The sequence below is a fragment of the Taudactylus pleione genome, unplaced genomic scaffold (assembly GCF_031769625.1).
Source record: "Taudactylus pleione unplaced genomic scaffold, aTauple2 ptg000976l, whole genome shotgun sequence".
NCBI classification, from domain to species: Eukaryota; Metazoa; Chordata; class Amphibia; order Anura; family Myobatrachidae; genus Taudactylus; species Taudactylus pleione.
Genome location: NW_028285377.1, coordinates 2615995 through 2638573, shown reverse-complemented (window position 1 = coordinate 2638573; position 22579 = coordinate 2615995). Strand labels below are relative to the sequence as shown.

Here is a 22579-nt window from a genome sequence, read left to right as displayed (position 1 = left end):
AGGATACCTTGGGGTATAGGTGTGACGTCAGTCATCGGGCACCAAAGAGTTAAGCTTTCAGCCTCCCAGGATGCACTAGGTCCCCCTCCTATACCCCGCCCCCGAGCCAAGGCATCTCAGTTTAGTTTGGTGCCCGGCCGTAGTCGGAGGCACCTGCTAGAGGGGGACTTAGAAGAGCCCCTGAAGCTTTTTCTTCATGCAGCTGTGGCTGCACATCTGGATGAACAGCATGGACAGTCAGTCCTGACGTCCATGCTGTCTTCCCTACACCCCGCCGGTACCAGAACGCCGGTACTGATCCGGGGATGCTGGTGGACATCTGGGGTCACAGCTAGCGGTGACCCCAGATGTTCCGGACCATGGCCGGATTCAAGGGGGACAGAGGTAAGCAGCGGGGTCCCCCGGGGGGTCCCCGCTGATCACATGGTCCTAAGTCCCCAGGCAGGGGGCTCCCTGGGGACTGGCTGCAGCGTGGAGCCAGGCGACCAACCTGCGCTTCCACTACCCCCTGGGACAGTGGACCGCAGCAGAGCGGTAGCGCTGCGGAGTCCCAGGGGTTAAATGCATGCCAGGGGAGCGCGCCTTCCCTGTCTCACAGCCGGCGCGTTCCCCGCTGCACACAGCCCTCTCTACACTGTGCTGACTGGCCCTGTGTCAGCACTCCTCCCCCAGGCCAGCCTTCTCTCTGCTCTTCGGCGGCCATCTTTTCTGAAGCATGGTGACCGCTGCTGGAAGCCTGCATTGGAAGCATCGTGGTCTGGGTCCCCCCGCATACCTCTCCTCCGTTGTGGTCAGGTCTGTGTATGCAGCGCTGTGTCCTACCAGGCCCTGTGTCTGCGTAGTTGAGTGATCAGCGCTGTTAGTGCAGGAATTGTTATTTCTCTGCATTGTATGTGACTGTGCTAGCGCTGCTGCCTGTAACTTTTTTTTCTAAACTGTCAGTTTTATACTGTACCTGTTTTTTCTGCTAAGCCCTTGCGGTGCGGTGCTGCAGGGTGGTCTCTCGCCTCTTAAATATATAATTGGTGAGAGGGGTCACATACGTGGTGCCATCATGTCTGAAAGTGATTTTCCCCTCCGGCTACAGTGTACTACGTGTAAAGTACCGTTAGCGGAGGGGGAGGGTAGCGCGGAGGGCCTCTGCCGGCAGTGTTTGTCTATGGCGCGGCCTCTTACGGTTACTGCACTGGTACAGGAGCCGCCCTGGGCTTGTTTCGCTCAGGCGCTTACAGCCTTAGTGGGCCAGTTAGCTCCGCAGCCCGCGTTTACACCGATGGGTTTGTCCCAGCAGTCAGTGGTGTCGTCACCCATGCAGGGTTTCCCACGACAATTGGTGGTACCCCACAGTCTCCCTATTTCCCCGCTCCCGGTTTCTCAGGAGCCAGCGTGGGTTAACTCCCTGACGAGTTCTGTACAGCACTTGTCGGATGTGTTGCAAGGGGAGTCTGTGATGCGGCCGCATAAACGGCCGGTGGCGTCTCTGTCGGCTCCTTATGAGGATGACGAGGGGACGTCTGATGATGGGGAGATTCTGGATCCTTACGATCAGGAACCTCTCCATGCTAAGGACGCTGATGCTAAGTCCAAAGTATATATTCCTGGACTTATTCGGGCGGTCCGCACAGCCTTGGTGATTGAGGACGAAGTTCCCCCAGCGGCTAAATCTAAGTATGCCTTTTTCAAAGATGTGAAGGGCGATGCCACAGTCTTTCCTCTTTCGGGTCAGTTGGTGGACCATTTAGAGGAGGCGTGGAAACAGCCTGGCAAAATATACCAGCCGCAGAGACGCCTGGCGGTGGCTTATCCGTTCGCGGATAATTATTTTGCAAAGTGGGAATCCCCTCCACAGGTGGATTCTCACGTGACCCGTCTTGTCTGTAGTGCCACATTGCCGATGCCATCCATGTCCTACCTTAAGGATGCTACGGACCGCAAGGTGGAGATCTGCCTGAAGTCCGCTTATTCCCTTGCGGGGGGGGGGCAGCACGGCCGGCTATGGCCATTTGCTGGGTTGCCAGAGCGATGGAGCGCTGGGCGGATTCATTAGAGGCTTCTTTTGATTCCGACTGTCCGGGCCAAACAGGCAGAGTTGATTGGCAATCTCGGTGATTCGGCCACCTACATCAACGAGGCGGCCCTAGACATTAGTACTCTGGTGTCTAGGATTTCTTCAGCAGCGGTAGCTGCTCGTCGCACCTTGTGGCTGCAATCCTGGAAGGCGGACGCAGATTCCAAAAAGGGTCTGGAGGCGTTGCCGTTTACCGGAGAAGTTCTCTTCGGTCCGGATCTGGATAAGATTGTGGCCACGCTGGCGGCAGCCAAATCGGCTTGTCTCCCGTCGGCCGCTGCTCCTTCTGGTTCTGGACCATCGTCCTTTCGGTCATCTAGGGCCCAGGGCAGGCCCAAACCACAGTCGTTTCCTCGACAGGCTGGCCCTAAGAAATCGGTCAAGCCCCGGAAGCAGACATGGAGTACCAGACGTCCGGCCCCCAAGCCAGATGACAAGCCTGCGGCCTGACGGTCCGGGCCTCCCTTTGGGGGATCCCAGGGTGGGAGGCCGCCTGCTGCAGTTCGCCCAGTGTTGGTCGACCACTACGACAGACATTTGGGTTCTGGAGGTGGTCTCCCACGGGTACGCCCTCTCCTTCCGGCACAGACCCCCTGCTCGATTCTTCACCACGGGTCTACCATCAGACCGGAACAAGGCTACGGAGCTGCGGAAGGTATTGCACACTATGGGCCTGATTCAGACCCACTCCCGAGCGGCTGTCCGCTCGCAAGTGGGTCGATGTTATGGACTGAGCATGCGCACAACGGAGGGAGCTCCGTCGTGCGCATGCGCCAGACGCGACGAGCGAAGGAAAGTCCTTCGCTCGTTGTGTCCGATCAAAGGGGGCGTGCTGTCAATGTTGATTGACAGCACGCCCCCTTTGGTGGGCGTGCCTCCCTGACGGGGGCGTTCCCACGGGAACGCCTCCCGTCAAAAGCCGGCCCACTGACATCACTAGTGATGTCAGTGGGAGTGATTTTGGCTCTGATAGAGCCAAAATCACTCCGGAGCTTGCGGTTGAAAACCTCAACCGCAGGCTCCGGCTCGCAAATTCGATGGTCGCGATGGTCTCGACCATCGCGACCATCACAATGCACGCTCGTATAGCCTGTGGGTGGTGACCCACAGGTATACGAGCGTCCAGGAGGACGCTCCATGAAAATGGAGCCCGGCCCTCATTCAGAGCGTGCGCTCTGCTCAGAGCGTACGGCTCTGAATGAGGGCCTATGCTCCAGGCTGGAGTTATAGTGCCTGTTCCATTCTCCCAGAGGGGCCAGGGTTTCTATTCAAATCTTTTTTTGGTACAGAAACCCAATGGGTCGTATCGTCCGATTCTCAACCTCAAAGCACTCAACAGGTCTTTGCGGGTACCGAAGTGTCGGATGGAGACCCTACGGTCCATCATTCTGGCGCTGGAACCTGAGGACTACATGGTGTCATTGGACATACAGGACGCTTACCTGCATATCCCTATTCTTTTGCGCCATCAACAGTTCCTCAGGTTTGCAATCCGCAGCGACCACTTCCAGTTTCGGACGTTACCTTTTGGCCTGGCGACAGCACCACGGGTTTTCACCAAGGTGATGGCGGTCATGGCGGCTTCTCTGCGGCTGCAGGGAGTCCGCATGTTGCCGTACTTGGACGACCTGTTATTGGTGGCAGGATCTCCAGAGCTCCTGTTACGCCACTTGGACCTGACCATTGCACTGCTGCAACGGCACGGCTGGCTAATCAACTGGCAGAAGTCCACTCTAATCCCGTCTCGGAGGATTCTGCATCTTGGAGCCTTATTGGACTCGGGACAGCAAAGGATCTTCGTGACGGAGGACAAGATCTCTGCTTTACAGTCAAGGGTGCGCAGTTGTCTGCACAGCCGCCGGGTGTCCCTACACTCGGCGATGAGGTTACTGGGCTCCATGGTGTCGGTGTTCGACATGGTGGAATACGCCCAGTTTCACTCCAGACCTCTGCAGCACCTGATCCTGTCCAAGTGGAACTGGCTGCCTCAGTCTCTGAAGTCCCAGACGATTGTGCTCACCCCGGAGGTTCGCCTGTCCCTTGCTTGGTGGTTACAGACGACCCACCTCAACAACGGACGTCCGTTCTGGGTTCCAAATTGGGTCCTGTTGACAACGGACGCCAGTCTTCGGGGCTGGGGAGCAGTTTCGGGTCCACACTTGTTCCAGGGCAGGTGGACGCCGACAGAAGCGGAGCTTGCAATAAATATCTTGGAACTCCGTGCGGTCTTCAATGCTCTCCAGCAGGCACATCGGTTTCTCCAGGGTCACCCGGTACAGGTCCAGTCGGACAACGCTACCACCGTGGCCTACATTAACAGGCAAGGAGGAACCCGCAGTCGGGCGGCTCTCGTAGAGGTGTCTCGGATCCTGGTTTGGGCGGAGCGCAATCTTCCTGCCATATCAGCGGTCTTCATCCCGGGGTGCTAAATTGGGAGGCGGACTTTCTAAGTCGCCAGGACGTTCATCCGGGGGAATGGTCCCTGCACCCGGACGTTTTTCAACTGCTGGTGGACAGGTGGGGTCTTCCAGAGATCGACCTCATGGCGTCCCGGCACAACAACAAGTTGCCGGTGTACGGGTCTCGCACAAGAGACGAAGGGGCGTCTCTCGTGGATGCTCTGTCCGTCCGGTGGACGTTCCGGTTCGCATACCTGTTCCCTCCGGTCTCCCTTCTTCCACGGGTAATCCGGAAATTCAAACAGGAAGGAGGGACGCTCCTGTTGATAGCTCCCGCGTGGCCCAGATGGCACTGGTTCTCAGACCTTCAGGGTCTGTCCGTGGACAGTCCACTGCGGTTGCCGCTACGACCGGACCTTCTGTCTCAGGGTCCTTGTCTTCACCCGGACCTGACTCTGCTGTCTTTGACGGCGTGGCTGTTGAGACGGCCATGCTGAGGTCCCGGGGGATTTCCAGCTCTGTGGTGCGTACCATGTTGCGAGCTCGGAAACCGTCTTCCGCGAGGATATACCATCGCGTGTGGCATACGTTCTTCCAGTGGTGTCGACCGAGAGGTTATGCACCGCGGGAGTTTCGTCTGTCTCGGATTCTCGCCTTCCTACAAGCGGGACTAGATCATGGGCTTCGCCTTGCTTCTTTGAAGGTACAGGTTTCGGCCCTGTCTGTCTGGTTTCACCGTAGGATTGCTACAATCCCGGATGTGCGCACCTTTATGCAAGGTGTTGTCCGCATTCAGCCGCCCTTTGTTCCACCTGTGGCGCCTTGGGATTTGGCTGTGGTCCTGAGGGCTCTCCAAGGACCGCCGTTTGAACCAATGGGCTCAGTGGATCTTAAATGGCTAACAGCTAAGACTGTTTTCCTTCTGACTATTGCTTCGGCCAGACGTGTTTCTGAGTTGGGCTCTTTCTTGTAGACCCCCTTTCTTGGTTTTTCATGGGAACAGGGCAGTGCTCCGCACTCGGCCCGAGTTTCTTCCCAAAGTTGTTTCCCAGTTTCATGTTAATGAGGAAATCGTTGTTCCGGCCTTTAACTCACCGGGTCTTTCCGTGGGTGAGGCCTCTTTGGATGTTGTGCGGGTCTTAAGGACTTATGTTGACCGCACTTCTTCGTTTAGGAATTCTGACGCTTTGTTTGTCCTCTATGGCTTCCGTAAAAAGGGTTGGCCTGCTTCAAAGCAAACTTTGGCAGCCTGGATCCGTATGGCTATTTCTGAAGCTTATCTTCATCAAGGCCTGCCGGTTCCTCCTTCTGTGAAGGCTCATTCCACTAGGTCTGTGGGTCCTTCGTGGGCAGCTTGACGTGGTGCCTCTGCAGTCCAGATCTGCAAGGCTGCTACGTGGTCCTCTGTCCATACCTTCGTGAGGTATTACAGGTTTGACACCTTCGCCTCTCAGGATGCTTCCTTCGGGCGGCGGATTCTCCTTTCTGCACAGGAGTGTCCCCACCCTTAAAGGATACTGCTTTGGGACATCCCCAAGGTATCCTGTGGATACCCTATGGACCCTGAAGTAGAAAATATGAGAGATGGTAAGAACTTACCCTTGTTATCTCTATTTCTACGAAGTCCATAGGGTTCCACAGGACTCCCGCCCTGTCGCACCTGTGCTGCAGATGGGCTTTGCTCTGGTCACCGGTTTTCCGTCTCCCTCTGGTGAGAATGTGATTCTTGTATGTGTCCAGATCTTTTTTCTCTCTCTTCCTTCTCCTCCTCCGGCCTATGGCTTGGTAACTAACTGAGATGCCTTGGCTCGGGGGCGGGGTATAGGAGGTGGACCTAGTGCATCCTGGGAGGCTGAAAGCTTAACTCTTTGGTGCCCGATGACTGACATCACACCTATACCCCAAGGTATCCTGTGGAACCCTATGGACTTCGTAGAAATAGAGATAACAAGGGTAAGTTCTTACCATATCTCATATTATTTCTCTGTCGTCATATCTGGGGGCACTAGATAGCCATGGGGTATAAAGGGCGCTGTTCTCGGAGCAGGACAAAATTGTAGGTTTGGTTTGTTTTGTCTCCGGTCTCAATGCCATAATCACTGACACTACGGAAGGCAAGAGTTCTTTCCTTCCAGTGAAGCCCACGAAATCCAGAGGACAGCGGTTTCAGACCTTTTGTGTGTCCAGAAGGACCCGAGGAGCACCTCCACAGTGGTAAATTGTGGTGGATATCGGAGAGGCAGACAGTCTGGACACAGCAGTTGCCCTGGCCCATATCCTGCTGAAAAGCAGCAGGCATTGTGGGGCTCCTCCCCTCCTGGACTGGCCTGTGGTGTGGGACCATTTTATTTGCTTCTAGGATCAGTTGGCGGCTACCTTCTCCAATCGGTGGTTTGGGCTATCCTCAAACAAGGTCATATCCTAGACTACTTCCATCATTCCATGTTGTGTTGGTTCATCAGATGCAACCTGGAACTGGGTTGACCTGGCTGTGGACCATAAATGCCAATCTGGACTGGGCCACACCGGTGACGCTGTGCCTCTGTCTGCAAGTGGAATTCTTGCTTCTGCCAGAGACCAAACCAAAGTTTCAAGAGCTATGGGACATTTTTCCTTCGTGGAAGGCCGCTCAAAATTTACTTGCAGTGGCATGGCATAAATCTGTCACCAAGAAGTGTCTCGCAGCTCCATTGCGATGGTGGAAACAGTGAATATCTTTACGCTTGGCAGAAAGAAACATGCTAGTTATTTCTGCTGTGCTCATCCCTGGCATGTACAACTGAGAAGCGGACTTCCTAAGTCGGCACACATCTCGCAGAATGGTCCCTTCTTGAGGAGATCTTCAACCAACACTTGGACCAATGGGCTCTGCCAGAGGTGGACTTACGCCACAGCAAGGTGTCACTCATCGAAGTGCGCACAAGGAATTCGAAAGGAATCCTGGTGGATGGAATGACGTTCCAGTGGAAGTTATGCTTGGTCTATCTCTTCCCGCAGATTCCGCTTCTCCCTTGCATGCTAAAAAGAGCAAAAGCTGAGGGAGTTCCCGTCATCCTAGTGGCTCCGATTTGGCAAAAGCGATCTTGGTTTGGTGACATCCTCAGCATGGTAGTGGATCATCCTTTACAATTTCTTATGTCTAGTTCTGCTTAGTCAGGGCTCATTTTTCCATTAGGTTGATTTGTCTTTGAGGACATGGTTGTTGTAGTCATAATCTTCTGAGCTAAAGGTTTCTCTAATCAGATAATTCAGAACATGATAAAGGCCAGAAAACCATCCTCCACTGCAAATTATAATTGCATTTGAAAGATTTACATCTCGTGGTATGAACAGAAGAGGGCCCATACTTCATTCAAATTGACTCGTCTGCTGTCAGATTTGCACGACGACCTGGACAGTGTGATGAAATTTTCCAGGTCTCTGCTCTTTCTATATTTTTTCCAATGTAAATTTGCAGTTATCCCTGAAGTTCAGACCTTTCTTCAAAGTGTGCTTCATGTGATCTCAATTTGGTCCTTTCAGCTCTTTTTAAACCTTTGGAATTGGTGGATCTTTTTAACCTGGAAGGCTTCCTTCTTGATGGCCATTTCTTCTGCCAGGTGGGTCTCTAAGTTGGCTGCTGTGTCCTGTAAATCACCGGTCCTGGACTTTCATCATTATATGTCTGCTCTGTGCTTCAGACCTTCCAATTCAAACCAGACATTGTAATTCTGATCTACGAGTCCTTTTTTGGCAGTGCAGATTCTCATGGTTGTTTTGACGTTGCCCGAGCCCTACGTATCTGTGGGTAGATCTGTTGCATTCCGTAAGGCCGATAGTCTCCTGGTGCTCTATGATGCACACTAGAGGTTGGCCGGCAACCAGAGTAATTTTCTCTTAATCCATCAAGGGGACATTGGGTTTCCTTCCTTTTTCTATTACCCCATGGGGCATATTCAATTGGAGGAGAGAATAGCACCTGTGAGTTTTTTCCTGCAGGTGCGGGATTTTTGCTTTACAATTAGGTGCAAGGTTTTTCGGGTTTTGAGCGCCGGAAGGATTTCTTTTTCAGCACCTCCAGAGCATGTCTGATGTTTCCTAAAATTGTTAATTGTATGAAAAATCATCGGGACTTGTTCTGGGACCCTGCGCCCCCTCCTCTAATGAGTAATTAAGCAATTGGAAGTTTCCAATTGGCTTAATTAATCCTTAATTACATACCGTCTGCAGCAGTGGTGAGTGTGTGTGCGTGTACCCCCCTGTAACGGGCTCTGGGAGAACTACTTCTCCCAGCAGCCCTTGCTACTCCCACCAAACTCCGGAGCCTCCCAGCGGCTCCCTCCCCAGTGACGAGATGGAGGGGAGGCCTCCAGCAGCCGCTCGGACTACCGTAGACCCCGGGGCAGTTAAGTGACATTTTTTTATTTTTACGTGGCGTGGGATTTTCAGAGCTGAAAATACTGCGTCCACTTTTTTCCCAGAAGTAATCCAAAAAGGGGCATGAGATTTTTTTATTTTTTTTTTACCTCGCTAAACAAATTGAATATGCCCCCTATGTTTTCACTCTATCGTTTTGAGTGGTGGTCTTGTTCAGAGTGTGTGTGTGTGTGTGTGTGTTTTCTATCTCCTATGGGCTTATTAAAGCCAGAACTACGGAGATTAGTACTATGGGTTGTAAACGGGGAGGGTGCAGCCACAGATTTATTTAGTTTGCACTTGTCTTGTCCTGGAACAGCGCTTTCTACACCATATCCCCCAGATGGATTATGAGAAACAGATTTTACAGTGAGTACCAAATATTCTATTTTCTCTTTCCTTTATCTAGGGCACACTTCTTGACCATGTGGTATAGTACGGGTGAGGAGCCAGCACTTAATGAAAACTGAGGAGAAGGTTGGGGCAGAGGAGCTTTATACACAAAAGTGAACTCATTAAGTGCTGGTAGGAGAAAGTCAGCCCTAGTTAACTTAGTATTTTATTTTTCTTTTATCACCTTTTACAGTCTTTGTATCTGTAGGTCCACCCCGAAAATGTGTCCCTCAAAACCGTCTCCTTACCTGACGGTCTGGCTGGCAGCAAGGGCTCCCTGACATGAGGTTGGTGGAGCTCTGCGCAGGAGGGCAGCAGATTAGCTGGGGAACTGAGGCACCAAAGGGGGGGCATAATGGCGGCATGCTGCGCTGGCACCGATATGGTTCGAGCGACGTGCAGGCTATAAGAGACTGCGTGGGCGCACTCTCAGGGCAGAAGCAGCCATTACAGATTACATCATCCACAAACCAGGAAGTAGGCTCCAGACCACCCTGCCTAAAGGAAAGGGGAGGGGGGAGGTGGCTGTTAACGGCAACTGGCTCCTCTCTCGCCCTGATGAAAGGTTTGAAGAGTTGGCGTAGATGCTCTCGGGGCCTGATCTAATGCAATAGGGTAACATGCTGAGGTAAGATGTCAGGTTCTGCCAGAGGATTATTGGTACAGTCCTACAGCTGATGACCAAGTCCAATAAAAGGTCCATTGTTTACTCCTCCTCTTCGCAATTATATGCGTTAATTGCAGAACAATGGGGAAGGAAAAGCGTTTCCAGGTACCACGCGGGTTTACTTCCATGTCCCCGATTTCAGATAATTATATTGTATATAGAGAGCCATCACCTAGAGTAGATGTTCCTATAAAAAGATTATCTAAGGCTACGGTTCTCCCTATTCCTGATGGAGACTCTCTTACATATAGCTCTGACCGTAAATATGAGAGTGTGGTGAAATCTATTTATGTAGCCACTGGTGCAGCTTTGAGATTGTCTGCCCCTCCGGTTTCAGAAGACAGACCGGAGACCCTGATGTGGACACTGGCTCACCCACTAGACCACCGGGGCATAACAATACTGGCTCACAGGCATATTGTAAAGGCCAGGGGACCCGGTGGTTAACGCCAGCCAGCCAGGGGATAAGGCGCTCTCCCTGCAGCCCCTCCCCCAGTACAGGGCGCCATTCCACTGTGGTCTTGGTGTTCCCTGAGCTGCTTCTCCCTCACCCTCCGCCCCCTCAGAGATGCGCTGCAGCCATTTTAGGCAAGCAGGTCTCTGGGAAACGCTGTGTCCAGTCTCCCTGTATACCTCTCCCACGGGCCAGGTTATACAGCGCTATATCCTACCAGCCACTGCGGTCTGTGTAGTTGACTTTAGTGCCCATTGCAGACATGTAATGTTTTATTCGCCGTTTGTATGTGACTTGTGCTAGCGCTAATCTCTATTCTATACCTGTCCCTTTTTTCTCTACTATACCCTGACATACTAAGGTATTGTAGGTTCATTGTACCTCACATCTGTTATTTAAGTGTGAGGACTATCACATACTATATAGTGCGGTTGCACACTACACTGTGCCATATATACCGCGGTTGCACAATACATTGTGCCATATTACACATACTGCAAGGTGTTCATTGCACTGTATCATACTGTGTATTCTATTATTCTTGTGACTGTCTGGCAGAGGAAAGAATAACAAGCAGCCTGATACTGCTCTTCCTATTCTCATAGTCTGTAATTCCTGCTCTGTGGGCTTAGCCCCAGAGGACCTCATTCAGGATGGTCTCTGTATTAATTGTTACACTAGGTCCATCAGCCCCAGTGTCTCTCCCTCAGGACCCACCCTGGGCGGCCTTGTCACAAATGTTGGCAACACTTTTGTACCAAGTAACAGTCCCCCGTGGTAGCTCCCCCTATGGGATGGACACAGCAGGTGCTCCCTGCAAATCCTTAGCCAAACTCTGTACTGAGGTAGACAGTACGTCTATCCATGGGGGAGGCAAATACCGCTACAGTTTTTCAGCAAATGCTGCAAAAAGATAAACCTTTACCTACTAATCCTATTAAACGTACTATGATATCATCCCCATCCACACAGTTATCTGATTCTGAGATATCATCCCCATCCACACAGTTATCTGATTCTGAGATATCATCCCCATCCACACAGTTATCTGATATATCATCTGGGGAGGCAGAAGACACAGATCTCTCTCACTCTGACTCTGTCAGGAGAAGAGGAGCCGCCCTCTATACTCAATATACCTGCTCTTGTGAGAGCTATAAAAACTATTCTACAAATAGAAGAGGATGACCCCGCTCCTAAGAAAATACATGCACTTTTTAAGCGACAAAAGGTTGTTTTACCAGAGTTCCCTCACTCTGACCAGCTATCTGATTACATGAGTAGCGCTTGGAATATGCCCGGTAAAAGGTTTCAAATTCTAAAACGGTTCAGTTCCTTTTACCCTCTACCAGGTACTGATTGTACTAAATGGGAAGTTCCCCCAACGGTGGATTCTCATGTAACACATCTGGTTAATTATGCCACCTTAACCATCCATACTGCAGCCTCCTTAAAGGAGACCACGGATAGACGTATAGAAGCTTTTCATGAATCCATATACTCTCTTACACAAGCTATTACTCGTCCTGCTAGGGCTACGGCCTGGGTGGCAAAAGCCATTAAGAGTTGGGCAGACGCCCTAGAACATACATTTACCCCTGATGCTGTGAGGGAACAGCTGTCCTACATATCTTGCATTAGAGAGGCAGCCTCCTACTTGGGTGAAGCGGCTATGGATACGGCTCTCCTGGCCTCCAAGATATCTGCTACTTCCGTAGTGGCCCGCCGTATTCTTTGGCTACGTTCCTGGAAAGCAAATTCAGAATCAAAACGGGCTCTAGAGTCTCTGCCTTATGCAGGAGACATCATTTTTGGCCTAGAATTGGATAAAATTGTGACTACTTTGATGACTAACAAGACTGCGTTCCTGCCCTCTGCATATAATACAAAGCCGCGTACGTCATTCTTTTGGTCCTTCGCATTAAAGCAAAGCCAAGGGTCAGTACTTTCCACGGCAACAGACATCAGCCAAGGCCTCCAAGCCTACGGCCAAACAAGCCTGGGCTACTAGACGTCCACCTGCTAAGTCTGAGGACAAGCCTGCAGCCTGACTGGGCAGACCTCTCCCTGGTAATAATTTGTGTCTGCTCCTCACAATGGGGCAAGGGTTATTATTCTACCCTTTTCTTAGTTCAGAAGCCCAATGGGTCTCATTGGCCTATCCTCAACCTCAAATCTCTGAACAAGTTTATCAGAATGCCCAGGTTTCGTATGTAAAACCTTCATTCTATTATCCTAGCTATGGAGCCGGGAGATTTTGTGGTATCCCTAGACATTCAGGACACTTACCTGCAATGTACCTATAGCACCTTCTCATCAACAATATCTCCGGTTTGCTACACTGCAGCAACATTTCAGGCTCTGCCGTTTGGCCTCTCAACGGCCCCTCAGGTTTTTACCAACATCGTGGCAGTAATGGCGGCCTCTCTTTGTCGTCGAGGGATCAGACTGCTCCCATACTTGGACTAGCTCTTGGTGGTGACAGGCTCCCCAGAGACTCTTCACTGCCATCTGCAGGTAACCATTGTTTTTCTACAGATGCACGGTTGGCTGATCAACTGGAAAAAGTCTTCCCTTACACCCTCTCAAAGGATGGTACATTTGGAGCCCTCCTGGACTCTCGAGTTCAAAGAATCTTCCTAACAACGGACAAGATTTCAGCCTGCAGCACAGGCTACGCAGACTGCTCCTCAATCGCCGAGTGTCGATTCACTCTACACTGCAGGCCATGGGATCAATGGTGTCCACCTTCGACATGGTGCAATTCGGCCAGTTTCACTCCAGGCCACTACAACACCTGATCCTCTCCAGGTGGAACGGGCTACCCCATCTACTCAGATCCCAGACGGTGAGCCTCCCCCCAAAGGTTCGCCTGTTCCTTGCCTGGTGGCTACAGACTTCCCATTTGAACAAGGGTCGTAGCTTTTGGATCCTGGACTGGGCTCTCCTCACCATGGACGCAAGCCTCCAAGGGTGGGGTGCAGTAACCGGCCAGCACTCCTTCTAGGACCGATGGTACCCAGTTGAGGCAGTGAGCCAATCAATATCCTGGAACTTCGAACCATCTACAGAGCTGTCACTCTGGCTCATAATATTCTGAAAAGCAGGCCAGTACAAGTACAGTCCGACAACGCCACGGCTGTGGCCTACAGTACCTCAATCACCAGGGGGACACTCAAAGTCAGTCAGCAATGACCGAAGTCCCGCATTCTCACATGGGTCGAACGCTATCTCCGCAGTGTTCATCCTGGGGATTCTCCGTGCACGCATAGAATAGTCTCTACTTCCAGAAGTCTTTCAGCTTCTGGTGGACAAATGGGATCTTTCAGAAGTGGATCTCATGGCCTCAAGACACTATCTGGTACAATCTATGTATGTGCTGTGTGTAATGCAGACAAATCTGTTGACGTTTTAGGCAATTGGAGACCCTTACAGGCCACTATATATTTAAGCATACCTTTAATAGTCTCTGTTCTATATTTCCCCATGAATGCTACGTGCATACATACAGCTAGGTCTCCTATTAGGGTTCCCTATTTCTTCTGTCTCTCTCACTTTCCTTATATCACTCTCGCTGTGTTCTGCAGTGGAATATATCGGCGGGTCACTGACGTCCGTACCCAGATTAAAGTGGATTTACATTTTCTTGGTGTCGTTGCTGTATGAAAACCTGAAAGATTAGCAGGTTGCATAGAACATGTAGCACAAGATAAGTTGTGAAATCTTTGAACGTCAGATGAACGAATATTGAAGAAATATATAAGTGTTACCACCCGGTAGCCGATGGAAAGTATTGCCAGTAACCACATGGATGTTGTGTTTTTATGCAGATGGATCCCTGGTTTTGCTCTCATTGACTTCACACACAGGCTGGGTAACCGCGGTAAAATGGTCCCCGTCTAATGAGCAACAACTGGTCTCTGGGTCTCTTGACAACCTAGTGAAGCTCTGGGACACCAGAAGGTTTGTGTTTACCAAGTCTGGAGCCGATAGCGCCGAATGTGATTCAGTTTTCCGGATGTGTCACACTGCGTATGCCAAGTGTCCCCAATAACTGGCCACACAGAGCTCGCTCAGATATACACTGACTACATGTAATTACCCCATGTCTATAGAGGATGTGCCACACTGCGTATGCCAAGTGTCCCCAACAACTGGCCATTCATAGCTCGCTCAGATATACTCTGACACCTCCTCTATAGACATGGGGTAATTACATGTAGTCACACTGCGTGTGCCAAGTGTCCGCAATAACTGGCCATTCATAGCTCGCTCAGATATACTCTGACGGGTGGTAACAGACTACATGTAATTGCCCCATGTCTATAGAGGATGTGAGGACAGAATTGCGGGTAATGCCATGTTGTGCATACACAGAATTACGCCTATTTCCAGATATCTCTCTTGCATTACTGGTAGGGTTGGTGGAAGTGGACACTGATGACGGCTCTAAAACGTAGACTACGACCCAGCCTTAGAGAAGCGCAGAACTCTGCGCACGGACACATGTAAACGTTTGGTTCCCTGCCCGGGGTGCGGGAGAAATGACGGCTGACTTAGTCATTGCTGCTTTGGCCCTTTGAGAATCACTGCTGGTGATTAACTCTGTCCTCGTGGTACCCTAACAGTGCATGTTTTCCAGATCATCTAGCTGGAGCATAGGTGTATTAATTAACACAATAGATCTACATGTGCTACTTATTATTCCTTGGGATACCTTATAAACACAGCTTAGGGTAGTTTGGGATTTATTTATTTTTTTTTCTTCATTTGAAAAATGCTGAAGATCAGTTTGACAATTTGGAACATATTTGAGGCCCATTTATCAACGAGTTTTATCATATGCAATGAGAGATAACAGGAGCCGATTGGCTGGAGCACCATCATAGTTTTATCAGTTTGAAAAATGACAGGAGCTGATTGGCTGGAGCATCATTAATTTGTAACAAGTTTTATAACTCGTTGCTTATGATAAAACTGATAAATGATCTTTTGTGCCCTGAGCGCAGGGAGAACAGATCGAAGCAGATTTGGTGCAGGGGACACAGGACGCAACGGCCACGGCGTCATCTGTACTTATGTCATACTCAGCAGCTGCAAAGTGTGAACAAACCTTACGGCTGCTGATTATAAATGTGGATGATCCCTGTGGACTCAGCATATAAAAAACATATTTTAAAGTGCCCCTTTCTACTTCAGGGTCCATAGGGTATCCACAGGATACCTTGGGGTATAGGTGTGACGTCAGTCGCAGGGCACCAAAGAGTTAAGCTTTCAGCCTCCCAGGATGCACTAGGTCCCCCTCCTATACCCCGCCCCCGGGCCAAGGCACCTCAGTTTAGTTTGGTGCCCGGCCGGAGTCGGGTGCACCTGTTGGAGTGGGGGCTAGAAGAGCCCCTGAAGCTTATTCTTCATGCAGCTGTGGATGCACATCTGGATGAACAGCATGGACAGTCAGTCCTGACGTCCATGCTGTCTTCCCTACACCCCGCCGGTACCAGAACGCCGGTACTGATCCGGGGATGCTGGTGGGCGTCTGGGGTCACAGCTAGCGGTGACCCCAGATGCTCCGGACCATGGCCGGATTCAAGGGGGACAGAGGTAAGCAGCGGGGTCCCGCGGTGGGTCCCCGCTGATCACATGGTCCTAAGTCCCCAGGCAGGGGGCTCCCTGGGGACTGGCTGCAGCGTGGAGCCAGGCGACCAACCTGCGCTTCCACTACCCCCTGGGACAGCGGACCGCAGCAGAGCGGTAGCGCTGCGGCGTCCCAGGGGTTAAATGCATGCCAGGGGAGCGCGCCTTCCCTGTCTCACAGCCGGCGCCTCCCCCGCTGCACACAGCCCTCTCTGCATGCTGCCGACTGGTCCTGTGGCAGCGCTCCTCCCCCAGGCCAGCCTCCTCTCTGCTCCTCGGCGGCCATCTTCTCCAGAACGCATGGTGAACGCTGCTCGAAGTCTGGACGGAAGCATCGTGGTCTGGGTCCCCCCGCATACCTCTCCTCCGCTGTGGCTCAGGTCTGTGTATGCAGCGCTGTGTCCTACCAGGCCCTGTGTCTGTGTAGTTGAGTGATCAGCGCTGTTAGTGCAGGAATTGTTATTTCTCTGCATTGTATGTGACTGTGCTAGCGCTGCTGCCTGTAACTTTTCTTCTCTAAACTGTCAGCTTTATTACTGTCCCTGTTCTTCTGCTAAAGCCCTTGCGGTGCGGTGCTGCAGGGTGGTCTCTCGCCTATTTAATACTTAATTGGTGAGAGAGGTCACATACGTGGTGCCATCATGTCTGAAAGTGATTTTCCCCTCCGGCTACAGTGTACCACGTGCAAAGTACCGTTAGCGGAGGGGGAGGGTAGCGCGGAGGGCCTTTGCCGGCAGTGTTTGTCCATGGCGCGGCCTATTACGGTTACAGCACCGGTACAGGAGCCGCCCTGGGTTTGTTTCGCTCAGGCGTTAACAGCTTTAGTGGGCCAGTTAGCTCCGCAGCCCGCGTTTACTCCGATGGGTTTGTCCCAGCAGTCTGTGGTGTCGTCACCCATGCAGGGGTTCCCACGACAATTGGTGGTACCCCACAGTCTCCCTATTTCCCCGCTTCCGGGTTCTCAGGAGCCAGCGTGGGTTAACTCCCTGACGAGTTCTGTACAGCACTTGTCGGATGTGTTGCAAGGGGAGTCTGTGATGCGGCCTCATAAAAGGCCGGTGGCGTCTCTGTCCGCTCCTTATGAGGATGACGAAGGGACGTCTGATGATGGGGAGATTCTTGATCCTTACGATCAGGAACCTCTCCATACTAAGGACGCTGATGCTAAGTCCAAAGTATATATTCCTGGACTTATTCGGGCGGTCCGCACAGCCTTGGTGATTGAGGACGAAGTTCCCCCAGCGGCTAAATCTAAGTATGCCTTTTTCAAAGATGTGAAGGGCGATGCCACAGTCTTTCCTCTTTCGGGTCAGTTGGTGGACCATTTAGAGGAGGCGTGGAAACAACCTGGCAAAAGATACCAGCCGCAGAGACGCCTGGCGGTGGCTTATCCGTTCGCGGATAATTATTTTGCTAAGTGGGAATCCCCTCCACAGGTGGATTCTCACGTGACCCGTCTTGTCCGTAGTGCCACATTGCCGATGCCATCCATGTCCTCCCTTAAGGATGCTACGGACCGCAAGGTAGAAATCTGCCTGAAGTCCGCTTATTCCCTTGCAGGGGGGGCAGCACGGCCGGCTATGGCCATTTGCTGGGTTGCCAGAGCGATGGAGCGCTGGGCGGATTCATTAGAGGCTTCTTTTGAATCCGACTGTCCGGCCGATCAGGCGGAGTTGATTGGCAATCTCCGTGATTCGGCCACCTACATCAACGAGGCGGCTCTAGACATTAGTACTCTGGTGTCTAGAATTTCTTCAGCAGCGGTAGCTGCTCGTCGCACTTTGTGGCTGCGATCCTGGAAGGCGGACGCAGATTCCAAGAAAGGTCTGGAAGCGTTGCCGTTTACCGGAGAAGTTCTCTTCGGTCCGGATCTGGATAAGATTGTGGCCACGCTGGCGGCAGCCAAATCTGCTTGTCTCCCGTCGGCCGCTGCTCCTTCTGGTTCGGGACCATCGTCCTTTCGGTCATCTAGGGCCCAGGGCAGGCCCAAACCACAGTCGTTTCCTCGACAGGCTGGCCCTAAGAAATCGGTCAAGCCCCGGAAGCAGGCATGGAGTACCAGACGTCCGGCCCCCAAGCCAGATGACAAGCCTGCGGCCTGACGGTCCGGGCCTCCCTTTGGGGGATCCCAGGGTGGGAGGCCGCCTGCTACAGTTCGCCCAGTGTTGGTCGACCACTACGACAGACACTTGGGTTCTGGAGGTGGTTTCCCACGGATACGCCCTCTCCTTCCGGCACAGACCCCCGGCTCGCTTCTTCACCACGGGTCTCCCATCAGACCGGAACAAGGCTACGGAGCTGCGGAAGGTATTGCACACTATGCTCCAGGCTGGAGTTATAGTGGCGGTTCCATTCTCCCAGAGGGGCCAGGGTTTCTATTCAAATCTATTTTTGGTACAGAAACCCAATGGGTCATATCGTCCGATTCTCAACCTCAAAGCACTCAACAAGTCTTTGCGGGTCCCGAAGTTTCGGATGGAGACCCTACGGTCCATCATTCTGGCGCTGGAACCTGGGGACTACTTGGTGTCATTGGACATACAGGACGCTTACCTGCATGTCCCTATTCTTTGGCGCCATCAACAGTTCCTCAGGTTTGCAATCCGCAGCGACCACTTCCAGTTTCGGGCGTTACCTTTTGGCCTGGCAACAGCACCACGTGTTTTCACCAAGGTGATGGCGGTCATGGCGGCTTCTCTGCGGCTGCAGGGAGTCCGCATGTTGCCGTATTTGGACGACCTGTTATTGGTGGCAGGATCTCCAGAGCTCCTGTTACGCCACTTGGACCTGACCATTGCACTGCTGCAACGGCACGGCTGGCTAATCAACTGGCAGAAGTCCACTCTAATCCCGTCTCGGAGGATTCTGCATCTTGGAGCCTTATTGGACTCGGGACAGCAAAGGATCTTCGTGACGGAGGACGAGATCTCTGCTTTACAGTCAAGGGTGCGCAGTTGCCTGCACAACCGCCGGGTGTCCTTACACTCGGCGATGAGGTTACTGGGCTCCATGGTGTCGGTGTTCGACATGGTGGAATACGCCCAGTTTCACTCCAGACCTCTGCAGCACCTGATCCTGTCCAAGTGGAACGGGCTGACTCAGTCTTTGAAGTCCCAGACGATTGTGCTCACCCAGGAGGTTCGCCTGTCCCTTGCGTGGTGGTTACAGACGACCCACCTCAACAAGGGACGTCCGTTCTGGGTTCCAAATTGGGTCCTGTTGACAACGGACGCCAGTCTTCGGGGCTGGGGAGCAGTTTCGGGTCCACACTTGTTCCAGGGCAGGTGGACGCCGACAGAAGCGGAGCTTCCAATAAATATCTTGGAACTCCGTGCGGTCTTCAATGCTCTCCAGCAGGCACAGCGGTTTCTCCAGGGTCGCCCGGTGCAGGTCCAGTCGGACAACGCTACCACCGTGGCCTACATAAACAGGCAAGGAGGAACTCGCAGTCGGGCGGCTCTCGTAGAGGTCTCTCGGATCCTGGTTTGGGCGGAGCGCAATCTTCCGGCCATATCAGCGGTCTTCATCCCGGGAGTGCTAAATTGGGAGGCGGACTTTCTAAGTCGCCAGGACGTTCATCCGGGGGAATGGTCCCTGCACCCGGACGTTTTTCAACTACTGGTGGACAGGTGGGGTCTTCCAGAAATCGACCTCATGGCGTCCCGGCACAACAACAAGTTGCCGGTGTACGGGTCTCGCACAAGAGACGAAGGGGCGTCTCTGGTGGATGCTCTGTCCGTCCGGTGGACGTTCCGGTTCGCATACCTGTTCCCTCCGGTCTCCCTTCTTCCACGGGTAATCCGGAAATTCAAACAGGAAGGAGGGACGCTCCTGTTGATAGCTCCCGCGTGGCCCAGACGGCACTGGTTCTCAGACCTTCAGGGTCTGTCCGTGGACATTCCTCTGCGGTTGCCGCTACGACCGGACCTTCTGTCTCAGGGTCCTTGCCTTCACCCGGACCTGACTCGGCTGTCTTTGACGGCGTGGCTGTTGAGACGGCCATGCTGAGGTCCCGGGGGTTTTCCAGCTCTGTGGTGCGTACCATGTTACGAGCTCGGAAACCGTCTTCCGCGAGGATATACCATCGCGTGTGGCATACGTTCTTCCAGTGGTGTCGACCGAGAGGTTATGCACCGCGGGAGTTTCGTCTGTCTCGGATTCTCGCCTTCCTGCAAGCGGGACTAGATCATGGGCTTCGCCTTGCTTCTTTGAAGGTACAGGTTTCGGCCCTATCTGTCTGGTTTCACCGTAGGATTGCTACAATCCCGGATGTGCGCACCTTTATGCAGGGTGTTCTCCGCATTCAGCCGCCCTTTGTTCCACCTGTGGCGCCTTGGGATTTGGCTGTGGTCCTGAGGGCTCTCCAAGGACCGCCGTTTGAACCACTGGGCTCAGTGGATCTTAAATGGCTAACAGCTAAGACTGTTTTCCTTCTGGCCATTGCTTCGGCCAGACGTGTTTCTGATTTAGGGGCTCTTTCTTGTAGACCCCCTTTCTTGGTTTTTTATGGGAACAGGGCAGTGCTCCGCACTCGGCCCGAGTTTCTTCCCAAAGTTGTTTCCCAGTTTCATGTTAACGAGGAAATAGTTGTTCCGGCCTTTAACTCACCGGGTCTTTCCGTGGGTGAGGCCTCTTTGGATGTTGTGCGGGCCTTAAGGACTTATGTTGACCGCACTTCTTCGTTTAGGAAGTCGGACGCTTTGTTTGTCCTCTATGGCTTCCGTAAAAAGGGTTGGCCTGCTTCAAAGCAAACTTTGGCAGCCTGGATCCGTATGGCTATTTCTGAAGCTTATCTTCATGAAGGCCTACCGGTTCCTCCTTCTCTGAAGGCTCATTCCACTAGGTCTGTGGGTCCTTCGTGGGCAGCTCGACGTGGTGCCTCTGCAGTTCAGATCTGCAAGGCTGCTACGTGGTCTTCTGTCCATACCTTCGTGAGGTATTACAGGTTTGACACCTTCGCCTGTCAGGATGCTTCCTTCGGGATGCGGATTCTCCTTTCTGCACAGGAGCGTCCCCACCCTTAAAGGATACTGCTTTGGGACATCCCCAAGGTATCCTGTGGATACCCTATGGACCCTGAAGTAGAAAATATGAGATATGGTAAGAACTTACCCTTGTTATCTCTATTTCTACGAAGTCCATAGGGTTCCACAGGACTCCCGCCCTGTCGCACCTGTGCTGCAGATGGGCTTTGCTCTGGTCACCGGTTTTCCGTCTCCCTCTGGTGAGAATGTGATTCTTGTATGTGTCCAGATCTTTGTTCTCTCTCTTCCTTCTCCTCCTCCGGCCTATGGCTTGGTAACTAACTGAGGTGCCTTGGCCCGGGGGCGGGGTATAGGAGGGGGACCTAGTGCATCCTGGGAGGCTGAAAGCTTAACTCTTTGGTGCCCTGCGACTGACGTCACACCTATACCCCAAGGTATCCTGTGGAACCCTATGGACTTCGTAGAAATAGAGATAACAAGGGTAAGTTCTTACCATATCTCATATTATTGCCTGTACACTATGGCGGCTGTCTTCCTGCAGCCAGAACCGGTATAGTGGTTCCTAAATATTGTTCCACCCTACAGATTGGATGTCTCCACCACACATATGGGACATACATGTCTCCTAATAACACCACAGCACGGTATAAATGATGTCATTGATTCTCACTTCGGTTCTTACAGCTGTAAAGCGCCTCTCTACGATTTAGCTGCTCACGAAGATAAAGTTCTAAGTGTTGACTGGACAGAGCCTGGGGTGAGCGCACTGCGAGGACGTATTGTACATCCAATAGTAGCCTGAGATCCTCTCTAACACGCTAATGACCTTTCTCCTACAGCTGATCCTGAGCGGAGGGGCGGACAACAAGCTGTATTCTTACAGATACGCGGCTCCACCTTCAGACGTGGGAGCGTAAAGTGCCGCATTTCACCAGCACCTTCAGACGTGGGAGCGTAAAGTGCCGCATTTCACCAGCACCTTCAGACGTGGGAGCGTAAAGTGCCGCATTTCACCAGCACCTTCAGACGTGGGAGCGTAAAGTGCCGCATTTCACCAGCACCTTCAGACGTGGGAGCGTAAAGTGCCGCATTTCACCAGCACCTTCAGACGTGGGAGCGTAAAGTGCCGCATTTCACCAGCACCTTCAGACGTGGGAGCGTAAAGTGCCGCATTTCACCAGCACCTTCGTTTGGCTGAGAAGATTTTTATCCGAGCGTTAGGATTTATTGCAAATCAAACTGTTGAGAAAACTGGTCTGTTTTATTACTAAATTGTATTTATACAGAAGGATGTGTCTGTAATTATTGCTGCAGTTTTGTTTTTCCTTTTGAAGTATACATTTTATATAGATTTAGATAAACACTAAAAAGTTTTGATTGAACATTAAGGCTGTAATATTTGCCATTCTAATTTTGAAAAAGAGGACTCCAAGCGCATCCCTGGCGATCTGCGGATACATTTTATCATCTGTAATGACAGCCATACAGTGTGCAATACTCGGGCCAATCAGCCGATTATCAGACTGGTACACTGTGTATCAGTCTATAATCATCAGCTGAGTATGCCAATAATTACACAGTATC

At 52.0% G+C, this 22579-nt stretch overlaps 1 protein-coding gene across 1 annotated transcript in view; it reads left to right on the top strand.

Annotated features, from left to right (window-relative positions):
* The window catches only part of WDR12 (WD repeat domain 12), a 92925-nt gene extending 70620 nt beyond the window's left edge, over positions 1-22305 (top strand). Inside the window, exons 11-13 of the mRNA XM_088460722.1 lie at positions 14207-14339; positions 21680-21752; positions 21835-22305. Coding sequence (XP_088316848.1) covers positions 14207-14339; positions 21680-21752; positions 21835-21912 — 284 coding nt within the window. The 3' untranslated portion in view covers positions 21913-22305. The remainder of the gene's footprint in view (positions 1-14206; positions 14340-21679; positions 21753-21834) is intronic.
* The last annotated feature ends 274 nt before the right edge of the window (positions 22306-22579 follow it).